This window comes from Ciconia boyciana, chromosome 8 (genome assembly GCF_034638445.1).
Source record: "Ciconia boyciana chromosome 8, ASM3463844v1, whole genome shotgun sequence".
Lineage (NCBI taxonomy): Eukaryota > Metazoa > Chordata > Aves > Ciconiiformes > Ciconiidae > Ciconia > Ciconia boyciana.
In genome coordinates, this window is record NC_132941.1 from 48,648,126 (window position 1) to 48,666,397 (window position 18,272).

At 35.9% G+C, this 18,272-nt stretch overlaps 1 protein-coding gene across 2 annotated transcripts in view; it reads left to right on the forward strand.

Annotated features, from left to right (window-relative positions):
• The window catches only part of MYOF (myoferlin), a 74,371-nt gene that overhangs the window by 38,215 nt on the left and 17,884 nt on the right, over window positions 1-18,272 (forward strand). For both annotated transcript variants that reach the window (XM_072870503.1, XM_072870504.1), the window contains exons 20-35: window positions 86-263; window positions 1,103-1,227; window positions 1,747-1,853; window positions 4,107-4,299; window positions 5,291-5,446; window positions 6,491-6,622; window positions 8,009-8,172; window positions 9,966-10,080; window positions 10,199-10,304; window positions 12,257-12,399; window positions 12,697-12,870; window positions 13,984-14,095; window positions 15,530-15,607; window positions 17,415-17,596; window positions 17,689-17,847; window positions 18,006-18,104. In XM_072870503.1, the coding sequence (XP_072726604.1) occupies window positions 86-263; window positions 1,103-1,227; window positions 1,747-1,853; window positions 4,107-4,299; window positions 5,291-5,446; window positions 6,491-6,622; window positions 8,009-8,172; window positions 9,966-10,080; window positions 10,199-10,304; window positions 12,257-12,399; window positions 12,697-12,870; window positions 13,984-14,095; window positions 15,530-15,607; window positions 17,415-17,596; window positions 17,689-17,847; window positions 18,006-18,104 (2,223 nt within the window). The remainder of the gene's footprint in view (window positions 1-85; window positions 264-1,102; window positions 1,228-1,746; window positions 1,854-4,106; window positions 4,300-5,290; window positions 5,447-6,490; window positions 6,623-8,008; window positions 8,173-9,965; window positions 10,081-10,198; window positions 10,305-12,256; window positions 12,400-12,696; window positions 12,871-13,983; window positions 14,096-15,529; window positions 15,608-17,414; window positions 17,597-17,688; window positions 17,848-18,005; window positions 18,105-18,272) is intronic.

Here is an 18,272-nt window from a genome sequence, read left to right on the forward strand (position 1 = left end):
CAATTAAGAAATTGCTATTGTTTTCTATAATTGTGGATCCTGTTTTACAAATATTGAAATACAACTTAAAAGGTTTTTCTTGTAGAAATACCAGCGCAGACGAAAGTTCTGCTTGGCTGCTGTGTTTCATTCTGCTACCATGCTGCAAGACACTGGTGAGCCGATCCAGTTTGAAGTCAGCATTGGTAACTATGGCAACAAGTTTGATACCACCTGTAAACCTTTGGCATCCACAACTCAGTACAGTCGTGCTGTTTTTGATGGTAAGGATGCTGCTGGTATGGGGATAAAATAATGTAAAATTCTCTTTTTGAGGTGCTGTTTTATAGCTTTGGAATGACAGCCATAACTGCACTAAAAACTTACTGAAAATGTGACAGAAAAGAAGGTGTGGATCTTCACAGCTTTTGAGATGAAGTTACATTTATGGAATACATGCTGCGAAGTCTACTGAGGTTATTAAAGAAATTTTCACAGAATTCAGTGAAATCTTTTGACTGTGTACTAGATGTGCACAGGAAAATTGGCAAGAAAAAATCACATTATTTTACAGGTATCTAAAAACTAGGGATTAAATAGGGAAAATACCCTTTGAACTTTCTGATTTAGAATAAAATAAAAACTTGTTTTCAAACCAGGTGTCTGGCAGCCTAAAAGAAAACAACCTGGCTAGATCACAGGAAAATATATTTTGGTTATAACTTTTTTTATTAACTGCAAACAGAAGGAGTTCTTTTTTTCTGTGTATTAAATGAAGTAATCAGGTTTACTCTGGAAAATAATTATTTGAATGTTTTATTTCAGGATACACTTATATTAATGTGCTATCTACATCAGTAAATTATGCAAAAGAATAATGAATATGTTAACAGATAACTTATTGAAAAAAATCCATTGGATCCATTGAATTTGAAGTAAAAGTTTACTATCCAACAGATGCTACAGTGGCTGAAAAATACAAATCCTTTGATAAGTTTGGACTAGCTTGTCTGTTCTTAATGAATTGTAGTACATAAATGAAATAAATATAGCAACTTGTGCATTGTACCGTATGTGTTCCTGCCATGAATTCTAACTCTAACATACAAATGTTTCACACCAGGTAATTATTATTACTACTTGCCATGGGCAAACACAAAGCCAGTTGTAACGCTGACTTCCTTTTGGGAGGACATAAGTCATAGATTAGACCCTGTGAATGTAATCCTAACCATGGCTGAAAGACTGGTAAGACACTTAGGATCTTTCTTTTGCTGATATGCCTTTCACTTTTACTTTTTTTCATTTAGAGGTGTAATAAAAAAATGACATTTTGAACAAATTATGGAACAGATTTCTGACACTTTTCCCTCCTTTTTTCCTATTCAAAATTAAACATAGCTCGGTGTAACAAATGGCACTGCTAATCATAGGTCTGTGTTCTGGCAAGGCCCAACACACTCCTGCTTGAATCTGCAGGGAATTCCCACAAGAAGGAAGAGTCCTCAGTGTTGGTTAGGGGCATGTTAAGTCTGTAGAACTGTTACTTGCTTTGGAAGTTAGGTGCAATATCATGTATTGTTAAATACAGTGAGAAAGAACATAGGAATAGCCCTGTTAAATACGAGTCAAGTTTGAACATCTGAGTCTTTTTTTATTTGGGCTTTATACATACAAATAAATAAGATTAAAGTCTTGAAACTCATATTGACCATAAACCACAATGGAAGTTTATAAGTGCAAATCCTTTTCTTTTAAATTCCTCAGCAATCCAACTTAGCCACCTTAAAATCAGGAATGCAGGCTAAAATTTCTGAAAACCGATTAGCTGAGATGTGGTTGAAGCTGATTGATGAACTTACAGAAGATATAAGGTAAAAGTACCTTTTTTATCTCTTACGTTATCATTCTAGGCCTGCTCAGAATCTTTGCTATTGCCTTTACTAAGTCAGAAAACAAATTCTAAGGACTATAAAACTGATTACCCCTATGAACTGACCTGAGAACTGGAATTCCAAAAGTCTCTGAAAGTAATAAAACAGCATGGATATTGCTAATTAAGTCATCCATTTAGTTTTGTAATTCTCCTTTATCTTAGTCACTGACAGTAATAAAACAGCACATCGCTTGAAAAAATCTAAGGCAGGAGTGTTCTGAAAATGTGAAATTGTGGATCTCTGCTGCCTTTCTACCATCTTGCCTTCTTTAGAATTCCTCATATACCTTTTGTTTACCCATGTTTCAATGTTATTTCTGACACCGAAGAGGGAAGAAATTCTGTGATTTACTGGTAAGCCCAGAATAAAAAATTTAAAAGCTATTCAGAGCTTAAGGGCGATATTTTCGAATAAGACTTTAGTCAACATGTCTATGTATGGGAGTGTTCAGAGAAGGCAATAGGAGTCAGCACTTAGGGTTTTGCAGGAGAATGAATTCTAAATAGAGAGGAAGGAATTGCATGAGAAAGAGACATTAATAGGAGGAGACATTCAGGTGGGGAGAGAAACTTGAAAAACATTAAACAAGTGGGTGATGAAACAGCACAGCAAAAGGAAAGGGGAAAATGAGAGAACAGTTGTTATCCATTAGAGGAAATAACAGAGAACATGAAATGAGAGAACAAATTCATCAAGCTGTAGAGCCAATATAAAAGTGAACAGAGGAGAAAGCAAACAGTGGAGATCAGTATATACTAGCAAAGAATTATATGATAGAAAGCTTATATCAAAATATAAACTTGTAACTTCATAGAATACTTGCTGTGATCTGGAAGAAAGCAGAAAACTGACATACTTTAGGAAAGCAAAATGTGAAGGGCAAGCTATTGTCACATGGAGACATCTAGTGAATGTAGGAACTTCAGGTTTTCTATCAGTTATGTCAACCCATCTTCCTGACACATATCTGCACTGTTATTAATTCAGTCCATTATTTTATAAAATATCTTATCACTCAACAATTATGAAGTAATAGCACCTAGATATATCAACCAAATGAGCTTCCTTGCAGTTGTTCATAGGATACAATGCACTTTATGGGTTTTTTCAGCAAACTCATGAAACCTGTGTCAAAGACATAATTCCCTGTGTTGAATTCATAGAACAATTTTCCTTGCCGTGCTAAAGTTTAAATGAGTTAGGAGTTTGAGAGAGTTTTCAGTGCACTATTTAAACCTGAAATGAGGTGACTTTCTGGAAGTTACATTTGATTCATGTATTGTGTTTCGGTATGTTTGATTCATGTGTAAGTACTTGCATGGAGGGCAGGCAGCACTTGCATTCAGATTAGTAGAATTAACAATAGTTGAAGGCACAATAGTCAGTATCAAGGTTTTGCAGAATCAAAGTGCTTAGAAGTGCGTGGCTTGTCATTAAAAATACGTCAGAGAAGAGTCAGTCTTTTCAAACTTGGCAGTGTCTTTGGAAATATTTTTTTTTAAGTATCATATTAAAGACCCCTTAATGAACTCCGTTAAAGGGATATAGTCATTAGTCTTTGAAAAGCTGCCTTTTCCTCAAACCTCCACCAACTCAAAAAAGTTCATTTTTCCTGGGCTCTACTGTGATACTATAGGATTTCTTGGTTCCATTGAATAGTTACTCTGCCCTCTGGTGACTCAGAAGTTCTGTGTCATGGATTTCTTTTAGAGTTCTTTGATGTTTTCATGCCATAGGGTTAGATAACTCTAGTCATAGACACAAGCCGTATTTGTATACTGAGTTTCTGAGAATTTACAGCTTCCAGTGAAAGAAAAGAACCTAATCTTGGTCTGAAGGCACTGATTTCATCTTTGAGATGTACATTCTGAGACAATAATTTTCTAATTTGAAGATATAGGGAAATGGATTTTGCTTGGTTTGGTTAGCAGCAATTACATTAAAGCATACATCTTGAGCTGTTCTACATTGGTGCTTGTTATGTAAGCACAGCATTTCCCTTGCTTACTGTAAACACTTTGTCAGGTGGAAATCTCTGCAGAAATAGATGCTATCGCACTATTCCAGTGGTTTTCAATCACAGGAAATAATAGCACTCAATCTATTGCCACTGCATGCATCTCCGCATTTAGTGTGTGGCTAAATAAAATCCATTTAGATTACTAACCATAATAAATATTCTCTTTTCAGTAAACCATTTCCCCTCATAGAAGGCAAATCTAATATTACAGTCCTTGACACTCAGCTAGAAAAACTGCGCCTCAAGTCTCTCAAACAGATTGGAGAAGCCGCAGCAAGGCTGAGAAATGAAGCTACTGATGTGAAAGCCACTCTGACAGAAATTGAGGACTGGTTGGATAAATTACTGCAACTGAGTGAAGAGGTTAGTACTACACAATACCAGTGATTCAGTTAGTTTAGAAATAGCTGTCTAACAGTAATTTTAGATACTGTGAAAGTAAACATGTTCCCCTCTGTAATTAGGATTTACTTAAATATAATGTTCTAGTGTGTTAGCTGTCTTCACTGAGAACGTGTGTTGGGAAATAACCACTCTGTGATTTGTAGAATAGACTCTATTCTGTTTAAAGTGACAGTATTTTGTCCTTTCCTTTCTTCCAGAATTGCAGGTCACATTGCTGATTCAGGGACTGCAGGATATATGTTGTACTTCTGCAGCTTGTTAGCCATAGTAATCAACTTCTAACAGAGTTAAATCTGTTTGTTTCTGTGTTTTTTAAATTTTCAGCAACATCTTAAGTTTTCATCTCAGTTATCTTCTAATTGGTTTTCACAACATTGTAGAAATATTTTATTTTTTGTCACTTCTGCTTTGAAAAGTTACCAATTTAAAAAAAAAAAAAAAGAGCAGTTAATTTGGCAGACTCGCAGCTAGCATATAAAGGTGTGCACAAAGCTGCAAAAAGATAGTAGGCTGTTTCTGTCTTCTGCTAAAAGTCTTATGATGATCTACCCTTAATGTGGAAGCATTACAAGCACTTAAATATGTAGCAGGTCAATCCAAAGCATTAGCATTTGGGATCAGTCACTGCAGTCGCCATAAAGGAATTGAGATACAAAACATCTCTAGAAAAATTTGCAAAAGATACAGGAACTTTTTTTTTAATAAAACTTATTTGCTTTCCAACAATCTCAACGGTATTTTTAATGATTGTTTCAGAATTATATATTGCGTTACTTGCAAAGTAGAACAATTTCCTCTATTTATCATACATTCATGTTAATTATTGATTCTAAGTGATAAATCCTTTGACATAAATCTTAATTTATGTTTCTGTTGTCTAAGCATTAGATTAGTTTAACATTCTATTAATTACCGTTCTTACCTTTCTTTTCCCACAAATAATCCACAGCCACAAAACAGTATGCCTGATGTCATCATATGGATGATCCGAGGGGAGAAGAGACTAGCTTATGCTCGTGTTCCTGCACACCAAGTGCTGTATTCCACAACGAGCCCCGAATCATCTGGTAAATATTGTGGAAAGACCCAAACAATCTTCTTAAAGGTACTTTTTTTTTTTTGTCCCCTTAAAAAATAATTAACTTTAACTCCCTAAATTGTGATGCCTTCTGACATGAGCATGAAACATGCAAAAAAACTATGAACAATGAGGTGTCAAAACTCAGGACAGCTTAAAAGCCAACTGCATATAGCTTCTTCAAAATATCACAGAAATTGTAATGTAAAGTTCATCATAAGCCAGTTAGAACCAGCATCAGCCTGTATCTCCGATACTTTTCTGAAAGAGCTCAAAATTGTGATAGGACTTTTAAAGTGTTACTGGGGTTGGTGTTTTGGGGTTGGACGTGAATTGAGACTTTCAGAGGGAATAATTAGCGTAAGTCAGAGAAGTTCCAAAAACCTGTTCAAAGTTTTGGATGGTTTCCTGCAAGTAATATAGAGCAGGTCTACACCCAGAAGTTCCCTAGTATGTCTCTCTGCATTGAGTCTTACTCTTGAATAGGAATGCCTTTCTCCATTTAAGTTCATATTGTCTTTAATTGGAATAAACTTAACCAGATAAAAGGCAATCTGACTGTAGAACAATAGCATTTACTGAGTTTGTCCATGTACTAGTAGTTATATTGATTAATGCTTCAATGCAGACAAGCCTATATCTTCATGTTTTTATGCAAACCCCCTTATCATGCGTGTTATGATGCATTGCTGCTACATTTAGTGAACCATTCTGACACACCTCTGCATTTCCGGAGTCTCCTGATGAGAAACACTAACATCAACAGTGAAGTTTTAAGTTATTGTCATAATTAACAACTCATTGCTGGATGAAACTTGGGAGAGAATATACAGGAACAGGGATGATACTACTGTTACTGTGTTTGGTTTTTACATGCCCTAGGCAGGTACCATTTAAAGATTGTTTCCTTCCTGAACTATTTATTACTGGCTTTTGAGGAAACACAGTACAGGAAGAGATAAATAAATCATGTATTATTACTCATATCACTACATTATTGTATATATTTTACTGAAAGCTACAATACCTGCATAACATAACAAAGAATAACTTTTTTTGTTTGTGTGCCAGTACCCACAGGACAAGACGAAAGATGTCAAAATGCCTGTGGAGTTGCGAATTAACATTTGGCTTGGGCTCAGTGCAGTTGAAAAGAAGTTTAATAGCTTTGCAGAGGGAACATTCAGTGTTTTCGCAGAAATGGTATGTCCATAATTGCTTTCTTACTTTAAACTTGGACCTGAGTGTTAGGAATTCAATGAAATTGGAGATCTTTTGAATTCTTTTTTTTGCATGCCAGGCAGAAAGGGAGAGTAGTATTTATTATACTGAAACAAGTAGACCCCATTCAAGGCAATTAATGATCAAGTCCATTGTGCCTACCAGACAAACTTCAGCAGACCAGATTCTGAACTGGTTAATCAGGTAAAAATCTGGTTAACTCCAGTGATTTTAAAGACATTTATTTTAGATTTTTATCAGTGTAATTAAGATTGGGATCTAGACCATTATGTTTTGGCATGTGAATAACACTTTTATTTTAATTGCTTCTTCACTTCTACAAATGATACTTGGATACAAGTGGTTTTGCTTAATAAGGGTTCTTTTGTAACAGTAGAAAATTTACTGTAACAGGAAAAACTGGTCAAAACCAGTAGATTTTGCTGAGGCTATAATATGATAACATTTCAATGGTAAGACTTAACAAATTTGGAATAACAATGCTTGAAATAGTCCCACGGCATATAATAGAGATTTTGAATGAAAATGGTAAGCGGCAGGTGTCTTTTATATGACCCATCACCTATTGGTGCATACAATCCAACAGCAGTATAATAGCTAATGCAACAAGACATTTTTACAGAGGCTTGTGTCACCATTGCACCTATGCTTAAATATTTAGTAGTGCTGTAGTAAGTCACTTAAAATAGTCAATTGATGTTCAAAGTCATTATTTAAGTATCGAGTTTAAGAGGCTATTGAATATCTCATTTTTTGCTCTTCATACAGCAGCAATCCAACAATTTTACAGGAATAAGAGCAGAAAACTCAATACCATCATAAACTACAAATAATTCCGTTAGCATGAAGGGAAATATACTATATGAACTGGGCTGACATCAGAATCATGCCCCTGGTGGCTTCCATGATAAGACTACAATTCAGTTTTACATGTTACGAAAGAAGAGATTATAAATAGGAGGAGATTTGAGATGGAAAAGAATGAGAGGATCATGCATTCAGGGAACAGAAGAAACTTGTTTGAATAATGTAATGGAATTTTATTTAACAAAGCTTTAATTTGGAGGAAGTTTGACTGTAGTTGTAGAGAGGCATTAAATTGAGAAGCTAGTTTAGTTTAGCGGGGGAATAATTGTTTACCAGGCAGCATAGAAGAAAATGTAAGACATTAATCATGACATTGCAGAATAATGTGGGAAGGGAGTACTTCATTTCAGAGAAAGGAAATGTATAGTAGAATGTTTCAGTTGTAACAGTTACATAAATCTGGTGGTTGTTTTTTTTTCTCCTCCTGAAAGCTTTTTATTATTCCTAAAGTACTGTGTTTTTTTCTTTCTTCTCAAACAGTATGAAAATCAGGCTCTTCTTTTTGGAAAGTGGGGTACCTCAGGACTTGTTGGACGCCACAAGTTTTCTGATGTCACAGGAAAAATCAAACTGAAAAGAGAGTACTTTCTACCCCCAAAGGGCTGGGAGTGGGAAGGAGAATGGATGGTTGATCCTGAAAGAAGGTCAGATTTTTTTAATTTTATGCAGGCAGGAATAAAGCAGTTTAATCTAGGAGTATAGAGTAAAAGCTCCTCTGTTTTCTTGGCTGAGAAAGAGATTTTAAGCTCAACTTTCTAGGACAGCAAAAGCCAGCCATTAGTCAAAACTACTTAATAACACTAAAATTAACATTACCTTTTTTAAAAAGTAAAATAAAACATACAACAGAAAGAATGCATCCATTTCCTAGGAACCAGCTTATGGTTTGTAAGTCCCCATGTGATGATGGGCATATTGCTTATATTCTCTGTGTCTCAGTGCCTCATCTTTAAAAAAGGGATAATAATAGTTTTCCTTTCCTAGAAATCTACTGTGAGGATCACTTGTGTCTGTGTGAGGTTCTCAGATCCTGCTGTGATGGTTTCAGACAAGACCTTTGGATAGCTAGATCTTCCATAGATAGAAACTTAACCCTGACATCCAGTATAAATCTGCAGTTCATGTTGTATCAACACCATTACAGCAGTTGTATGGCCATTCACATACAGTGGATGGTTTTTTGTGTTTAGTTCACTAAATGTTGAGAAGTTCCATTGCCCTTGTTAAACAACTGTCACAGGTTATTTCTCAAACTGACTTAAGGCAGGGGTTGTTTTCAGAGCCTAAGGTTGTGGTGCCATATGACAATTCCTCCCCTGGTGGACTGAATTGATGAGGTGTCAGTCCTCCCCCAGCTCTAGCAGGTTGTCTTGCTCTGTCAGAGGTTTTCAACTCCTGAGTTGTGCCAGCTCAGCTAGTTGTGTTGCCACACTAAACCAGACTGGGTAAATTATTTGTTTCATAAACAAAAGCCAGCATGAGAAAGAGATTATTTTCTTAAAAGAAAAGGTTCAGCCTATTTTAAATTCCTGTGTTCTGATGGTAAAAAAAAATACAGGACTGTTGCTATAGAACAACTGTGTAGGAAACATATGTGCTATTATTTGATCCATTTTAAAATCATATCAGTTTATAGGTATGAATGGATGGATTTATTTTCATATTCAATGAATAGTTTTTATTTCAATGAATAATCTGACATGAAGAAAAGCAATAACAAGCATGGAGATATTCTCTCAGATAATGGAAAAAAAACCCTACTGTTAAAATGCGTAAGCATGTTTATGTCTTGCATCTGCTTTTATTGGAAAATAATCTGCTTGACCAGCAGATGGCATTTTAGAACATACTTTAGTGCTTTCTGACTCACAGTTAATCACAAGTGGAAATCAAGGCTATTTTGTCTGATTTAATGTTCTCTTATTTCTTTTACTTGCAAGTTAGAAAAATATTAGCCAACTGATTACTTGCCTTGTCAACAGCGTAAAGGGGAACAAAATTATTTACACTGCCAAATTTTAGTGCATAGCTAGATACATAAAAATCAGAGGTGCGTATAACTGTCATGTGCAGTCTGGGTTTTCCTACACTTAAATAGACGATGTTTTTTTCTTTTTCCAAGAGGAATTGTTGAAAGCAGATCCTCAATAACACAGCAGTTAAAATACTCCTGCTAGTCACTCATTCTTATGAGTAATGTTCCTCCTATTGCTTAGTACTACTGGAGTTGCTTCAGTTTTTGGAAGACAGTCTAAGGAAATAAGTAGCCCTCATACAGATGAGGGCTACACTGTACTCTATGAATAAACAGAACTTCACAAAGATGGACAATCCAGAATTCCAGCATATGTGCACATTCTGTACATTGTTTCTATATATTCTCTGTAGCTAACTAAAATACATTTGGTTTAGTATTATATTTGCTTTGGACTTGCAGTTTGTTGACTGAAGCTGATGCTGGTCATACTGAGTTTACTGATGAAGTATATGAAAATGAGAGTCGCTATCCTGGAGGGGAATGGAAAGCAGCTGAAGACAGTTACACAGATGTGGTGAGACTTATATTTTTCACTGGATAAGTAAAGGTTTAAGAAAAGGAGTTCTAGGATTTGCTCCACGGTGTATTTCATCTATTAATGCACAGAACTGTTATGTTTTCCTTACATAAAGAATGGAGAAAAAGCTCCACAGCCACGTGAGTTCACATGTCCTGTTGGATGGATGTGGGAAGATGATGCTTGGAAATCCGATTTAAATCGAGCAGTGGATGAGCATGGTAAGATTTACTGTTTATCTGATTATTAGGACAATCTGTCATAGTCTATACTGAAGGAGGATGCATGTCAAGACTGTAGCAATGTCCTGAGCATGCTACTGGTTTCCCAATGGAAAACTGTCAAGGAAATACTTGGATAACAGTTGCTTAAGGAATCAGATAAAATGACATTGAGAAAGTGTTCACTGTCTGCATCTGTCTCTGTTTCCATTTTAATCACTGTTCCATCAAACTCATTGTTCTCATTGAGCCTTTCTTGGATCAAAAGGACCAGTATTTTGAACAGTATATGTAATAAATGCATTTATAAATGCCTACTAGAGAGAGAATCACATACTCTAAGCAGCTATACATTGGTCTTAACTGCACCAGCAGATGACAATTTTGAGCCAAAAGCTTTGACAAATGAAAAAAAAAAGAAGGCTAATGCAAAGAACAGTCTACTAACATGAGAGGTTCCAGTTGGGAAAACTGCATGTATAAACAGTGTGCTTGGAAACAGAACCCATCCTTGTTTGAAATAACTTTCCGAAACATTTTTCCCAAGTCCAGTGTTAATGCAGTCCAATGGTTAGGATCGGGCCTGTAAGATGTGATTAGTAGCAGTAATTGGGTTGTTTTCAGAGAAGTCAGAAGCTTAAGTTGAGGCACGAAACCTCTGTAATTGCACCAAGAATATGTGGCAAAGCCAGGTTTGGATCTATCTGGTAATTTAACTGGGAGCCTTTAGCCAGGGGACGAGTCACCAAGCAATGCTAAGAGGTGGATCAGGAGGTCTGGGGACCAAAGGAAGTCAGGAACCTGTTTGTGATGGTCACACACCACAAGCGTGTGAAGGATTCCCTGTATTGTTGAGAGCAGAATAACTGCACTGAATTTATGCAGGAAGGGAGCCATGCAAGACTGATCAGGATGAAATCTTAACAGTTTGCAACTGATTATTAGGCAATTCTGAAATGAAAAAGACTTCAAAGTCTTTCTGTGAAGAATCTGATGCTGCTAGACAGAGTATTTCAGATTAGATGTACTCTATTAACTGATCAGGTTAGAAAATCCTATATGGATAGAGCCACCATACAGCCACCATATCTCATATTGCTCTGTGTGGATAGAGCAATAGGAAAAAGTAGTCAATCTCTCACAGCAAAGTATTTACAGGACATTGATTTGATGTTTTGAAAACAAAATGAATAATAAAAGCAAAAGGGAAAGTCGTAGAAGATTCTGGGAAGCCCAGAATTTTGCAAAACTATCATGAATTTTAATATGTTCTAAAACAGCTGAAAACTCTCAAATAGTTACTGCTTTTAAATATAAGTGAAATAAATAGTTATTTGAGTAGAAAAAAAATTATTTATCTTAAAGAGTACTGATAACTGTCTTAACTGAAACCTCTAGTAGGAGTCTGCAGTAACTTGTTAAGAAGAGATCAATCTAAATAGCAGTCTGAGTCCTAGATACCTGACAACTGAATTATAATATGTAGAGCCAAAATACAGTAACAGGCTTACCAATTCTTAAAGTTTTATGATGGGAGTTCAAATAGTTGGTGTTCCTTTAAAAGCCAAGCTGCTGGAGTTGCAAGAGTACACAGGACATTCCACTCTTATTTAAAATTAAGGAGGAGTTGTCCCTGTGGTGAAGTATGAAAATGTGGTATCAACACACCTAACATTTGAAAAAACAAGAATGCAAAGAAAAGAACTTAAAATGTATTATATATGTTTTAATGTTGAGATTTTTATTGTCATATATATTATAACATAGCATCATCATAAAATGTCATCAGTTGCCCCCTAGCTATTGGGCGTTTAGGGTTTGCAATATCAAATAGTCTTGTGTGACTAAAGCTTCATCCTCTGTAGGTACAATAACTCTATTTCCCATGCTTTTTTTTCTTTGTATCTTGCTTGTGTTTCTGGAAATATACCAACAAATCAATTCTGTTTTAGGATGGGAATATGGAATTACTATTCCTCCAGACACTAAACCAAAGTCATGGGTTGCTGCAGAGAAAATGTACCATACACATCGACGACGAAGACTGGTGCGGAAACGTAAGAGGGATCCAGCTCAAGCAGTAACAGCAGGAAGGGTAAGCAGAAGAGAGATGCAGTTAGAGACTTGCACATTGTTAACAGTTTGAGTTTCTTTTTTAAAAAAAATCCGCATGAGATTATTCATTTCCTGAATAGAGAAAAAATTTAATACCAAACAAGAAAATCTCAACCAACCACGTATGTTTTCATTATATTCCTTTTCTTTGTCTTTTTGTAAATTGCTGTTTACAGCTTTGGTTTATGAGGATAGCATTATGCCTGCCAGAGCAAGTGCCAATTTTTTTCATTACGTTTATGCACCACTGTGGATAACAAGGATTTATGTCTTCCAGGCAATGTCATCATATGAAGATCAAGAAGGATGGGAATATGCTTCCTTGATTGGCTGGAAATTTCACTGGAAACAATGCAGTTCTGATACTTTCCGTCGAAGACGATGGAGACGAAAAATGGCTCCCTCAGAGACACATGGCGCAGCAGCTATCTTTAAACTTGAAGGTGCTTTGGTAAGGGACAGAGTATCAAAAAAGTCTTTAAAAGTTCAGTCTGTTAATTTACAGTAAATAAACAATTACATATATGAGCTATTTTAGTCCCTGAATTGTTAGATTGATATATAACTGAGGAACTAATACAGTTTATATTGTTTAAAGTCTGAATGGGGCCATTAAAGTTGGAGTACAGCCTCTTGCATAACATGCTTATTACTTTATTTTTCAAATTGTTTTTATTATTAAGTGAGATTTTGAGCAAAAGGCCAAATTACTAGATGAGCCTTCTATAAGTAAAGTGAGAAGATAGTTCAAGCTTTTCATGCACATAAATTAGATGTATTACCATCAGCACAAGAAACAACAGGCACTGAAATAGCTGTCCCTGATTAATGTATACATACATACATGTATGAACAACCAAACACAAGAAAGGATAGCAAAGTGTTGGAGAAGCCGGAATGTCATACGTCACAAATAAATCATCAGAATGTAATTATTCCTCAAGTTTTCAGGTTAACACAGCTTCATAGATAAGCTCTATTTACCAAATACAAATGGGAGCAAATAATGTGAGAAGGCTACTTAGTTTTTCTAAAATAATGATTCCAAGTCTAATTGTATAGCATTAACAAAAGTTTGAGCTTTTTTCTGGGTTTCTCTCTTCTTGCACCAAATGTCGATTCATTGATAGCATTTTATTTCTCCACTTAATTTGGTTCCACAGCATTTAAAAATTCCTGTTTCAGTTTCTTTTCTGACTATACTTCCTGGGCTATTGCTAGGATAAAGCCTTAGAGCAGTTCTCTGCAACAGCGCAGTGCAGAAGACCTGCAACCTCTCCTTCAGTAAGAGCTGATAGGTAGCTAGTGTATCTCCAGAAATAAGGCATTCTGGAAAGTAAGATGAAATGACTGGATCTGATTTCTGCACAGCTTCAATGGCAACAAGAAATGATCTTCAGACATGAGTAAACATCTTTAAAGTACATTCACTCAGAAAAGTAAATTTCTCCTTGTCCTGGAGGAGAGACTGAAACCCGTATATTCCTATACACAGTCCACTTTTATCAGGTTCCTTCTGTGTTTGCAAATATGCAGTTAACTTCTTTTCTATGTATAACTTCAGGGAGCAGACAATAGCGTTGATGATGGAGAAGGGAAGACTTCAGACAAAACCAAGGATTCAGCTACAAAGGTGTTTGGTGCCAATACACCACTTGTCTCCTGCTACTTTGACAGTAGGTTCTTTAATAATTCCTTTCTTATAAATCATGTCTGTTTCTCCCTGGTCTCGAACAGAATTGTAATTCTTTGTGTTTTGCATCGAAGTTTATATACCTTCTGTTATAATTACTATCTGATCCTTGATTGGGCCCTGTTTAGGCTACCAAAAGAATTGCAGTTAGTCATTTCGACATTTCAGTTCACTGTCACGCAGACATTTTTAAAACCTGTATGGGACAGGAATTCTAACGCTAACTATTGCAGCACCTGAATTTAAGCCTGTCTTAAATGATGCATTTTTAGCACTAGGGTCCCTCCATAACAATGCAGGGAGCTAAGCCAGCAGAGAAGATGTATGTAGTTAATTTTTTGCTGTTTTAGCTCACTTAACCAGCTTAATGCAGGGTCAGACAAATGCCTGACCCAGAAGAAGCAGTAAGACCATGTAGTTGAGTTGGCAAAGTGAACAAAGCTGTAACTTTGCCAACCTGGATTGGCTTTAAATGCCTCAGAATCACTGTAATGGGATTCACAAAAGCACGGACACTGAGATGGCAGCCATCAGTGTTAGTTAATAGGAATAGAGACCAATCCCATTCATTTCTAAGACTCAAAATCATTTTTGAGGATCTCTGACTGGAACACTTGTCTTTATTTGGACTGTACAGAACTTGATCTCCCTGTTGGGAATGGGTGCCTAAATCTTAAATCTTGTCTTTCAGAAACTGAGGAAGATTATTGCAGTTTCTTTTAATAGGAGCACAATAGGAGAAAAATGGCACCTTTTCCTGCCAGAGTTCAGAGGTTTCAGCTCATTGAGGCTATGAGCGGCTCAGATTTTTCCATGGGCTGAAAGGGTTAGCACTGACATCTTTTAAAGAAAAGCTGTTGTAACTTAGCCACATGCTGTCCTGGGTTTGGGCTGCTCTCACATCTTACTTTTAAGCTATTCCACCTTGCCTGCCATGATTTTTTTTTTTTTAAATATATTTTAGCCAAAGAGACAGAGTTGCAATTGGAATAATTTTCTAGAGCTAATAGCTAAAAATGTGAAACTCCCAGGTCCCTGCAAGTGCTGTAGTGAATACTTTAATTAAGCACAGGAATGCCCAGTTCTTGATTCTCTTTGGAGGAGCTAGATTATCACACAGTTTCAAACAGGAATTTTTTAATAGAAAGATTTTTAGATGATCACATGGTGAAAAAAGCCCAAATAGTATGAATGGGTTTTTTTCATTTCTGCTTTAAGTTGTGTTGGAACAAAGGTTCTCAGCTGCTAGTTCGTTGGTATTAGTACACTTGTCACTAGAATAGAAAAGCAGAAATATTACTACAGTGCTTGTGCTTGAGTTAAAATGTGTAAGGCATTTTTATAAACTCAAAATACCTTCATTACAGAAAAGAAGCCTGTATAATGCAGTTGAACTCTTTTTATTTATTTGATACAGGAGTATATACTTACCACCTTCGCTGTTACATCTACCAGGCAAGAAATCTCATGGCTTTAGACAAAGACAGTTTTTCAGGTATGGAAAAATCCTGCTAATGGTGCAGAAAACCCACTTCTGCAATTAACCAGTAACTTGATTTAGCTATAGAATATCTTAAATCCTTAAGGTCTGTGCGTAGGTCCTAGCTACTGAAACTACGCCACAAAGGAAGTCTCAGCTTCATTACGTATGATCCAGATTTGGTTAGTACTGCCCCAGAAGCTGCCAAAAAAAGAAGTGCTCTGAATGTGCAGCACCTGCTTCTGCCAACGAAATCTCAGTGAGGGAATGGGAATTCAAATCAGGTCTGAATTTCCCATGACCAATCCCTTCCCTAGGCCTTAGCTTCTCCTTCTAACCAAAGCCTACATACAGTTCCTAAGCTGTCCTGCAGCACGCTTGCACAAAAGCAAGGATGAAGAAAGCTGAATGGCTGTTATGTCACCAACTGCCTCTCAGTGTTCAGTATTTCATATTAATTCATACTGAGATGAACCTGTAGAAAACTGCGCTGTGCCTTACTAATAAGCATGGCTTTTGTTTATACAAGTGTACCTGTTGCCCTTTTATTTCCAGCTCTTAGGTATTCCAACAGTGTTGTATCCATTTGGCATCTTTGTAGTCAGGCTAATTCAATACTCAGGTTATCAAATATTTAATTTTTGCTAATTAGAATTAAAATTCCACTGGGAAGTCAGAGAACGAATTGAAATTAGATTCTGTAAGAATATGACTTTACACTTCCTTTAAATAAGTTCAGACAAAGATAAAATTAAATGGGCAGCTTAGAATTTTCTTTCCCCATCAACCTCCATTTGCATCCTTCTTTTTCTCCCTTTTTTAATTAATAAATGAGTAAGTGTAATGCATTTGTTAATTTGTTACAGTAGATATAGAGCTATAGGTATTTTAGTGCTGTTTTCTGAAATGAGGGGGGTTTTGTACAGCTCCCTGTGTGTATTTGGTCTTACTTCAATATGCAGCACTTAAAAGCAATACAAAGGAAAAACAATAAATGCCTCTAATTTGCATATGTAGAATTCAAGATAGGTACTGCAGATGCAGTCACACATAAACTAGCACGTCTGCATTTTATTTTCCTCTAAAACTAGTTTGAAGAGTTAGCCAAATTTTGTAAAATTCTGATCAGGTACCTAGCCAGAAGCTGTTGAAACTGACCTAAAGATAACCTTTAAAATAGCCTCTAGTCTTTAGTAATTGCAATTTGTACAGGAAATGTTAATGACAATCATCAGATACCTTCTACAGAGCTCTTGATGATTTAAAGACCTGCCAAACACTGGGCCTAGACCACTTTAATAATTCAGCTGTTTCACAAGAAGAGGTTGCTATAAATAAGCATGTTTGAAACCAAAGCTTGATCGGAGCAATATAGCCTGGGAGAATTTGTTGTTTGGCAACTAGTCAGAACTAGAATTATTTCTTTGTATTATTTATGAGGCTGTACAGTTGTATATCAATGGAGACAACAAAAAAATGCTTCTACGGACAATATTTAAGAGATTAGTATAGCCAGTGTTTCATTTTAGTTTCAGATTCTCTTTCTGGTTTGCAAGATGTTTTATCTTTTTCATCTATTACTCTGTTAATCAAGACTTGTATAAAGGAAGCTATTTAGTAATCAAATGGAATTTGCTCTATTAAATGTAAATTATGTGTATGTGTGAGCTTTTGTTTTATATAGAATGGCTTACAGAACTGGTAATGACAGAAGAAAAGTAACATACTATATTTGATAAAAATTGTGCTTGTGTGCCTTATGGCTTGATGGGGTTTTGTTTGTCTGTAACTCTGTGCTTTTAATCTTTGTATGATGTTTCAGATCCCTATGCTCATGTTTCTTTCCTCCATCAAAGCAAAACAACTGAGATCATTCATTCAACTCTAAATCCTACATGGGACCAAACTCTCATATTTAATGAAATTGACATCTATGGGGACCCACAGACAGTAGCCCAAAACCCACCTAACATCGTTATCGAACTTTTTGACAGTGACCAAGTGGTAGGTGAATGCTTTTACCCTGATTGCTTTTTTATTTATTTATATTAATTGAGAAAAACATTAATGGCTATGATTGCTGTTTTCGGTTGCAGGGTAAAGATGAATTCCTTGGAAGAAGTGTTTGTTCCCCCATGGTCAAATTAAACCCAGAAGAGGACATCACACCAAAACTGCTTTGGTATCCTGTAACAAATAATGGCAAAGCTAGTGGAGACATTCTTTTTGCTGCAGAACTTATTTTGAGGGACAAGGTATATATTTATTATATTTTTTGCGTGTGTATATGTAATATAATAAGATATATATCCTTTCACAGTGAGTCATAATGTGAAGAATTGTCTTAACACTTGCAAGGTATTTCATTTAAGGAAGATGAGAGAAACTAATACTCATGTTTTTGTCTTAATAGGGTGGTGCCAACCTTCCACTTCTTCCATCACAAAGAGCACCAAAGCTTTACATGGTACCTCAAGGAATCAGACCAGTAGTTCAACTCACTGCTGTTGAGGTATGGTTTATTCTTAAACTAACTGAATGCAAGTACAGTCATCTCATCCTCTAGATAGTAATTTTGTGTATTTGCTTCAAGAAAGAAGATATTTAATAGTGAGAAATATGGGGGATTTTTTTCTTTAAGTGTTTTTGAATTTCATTTTTTTCATTAACTTTCCTAGAA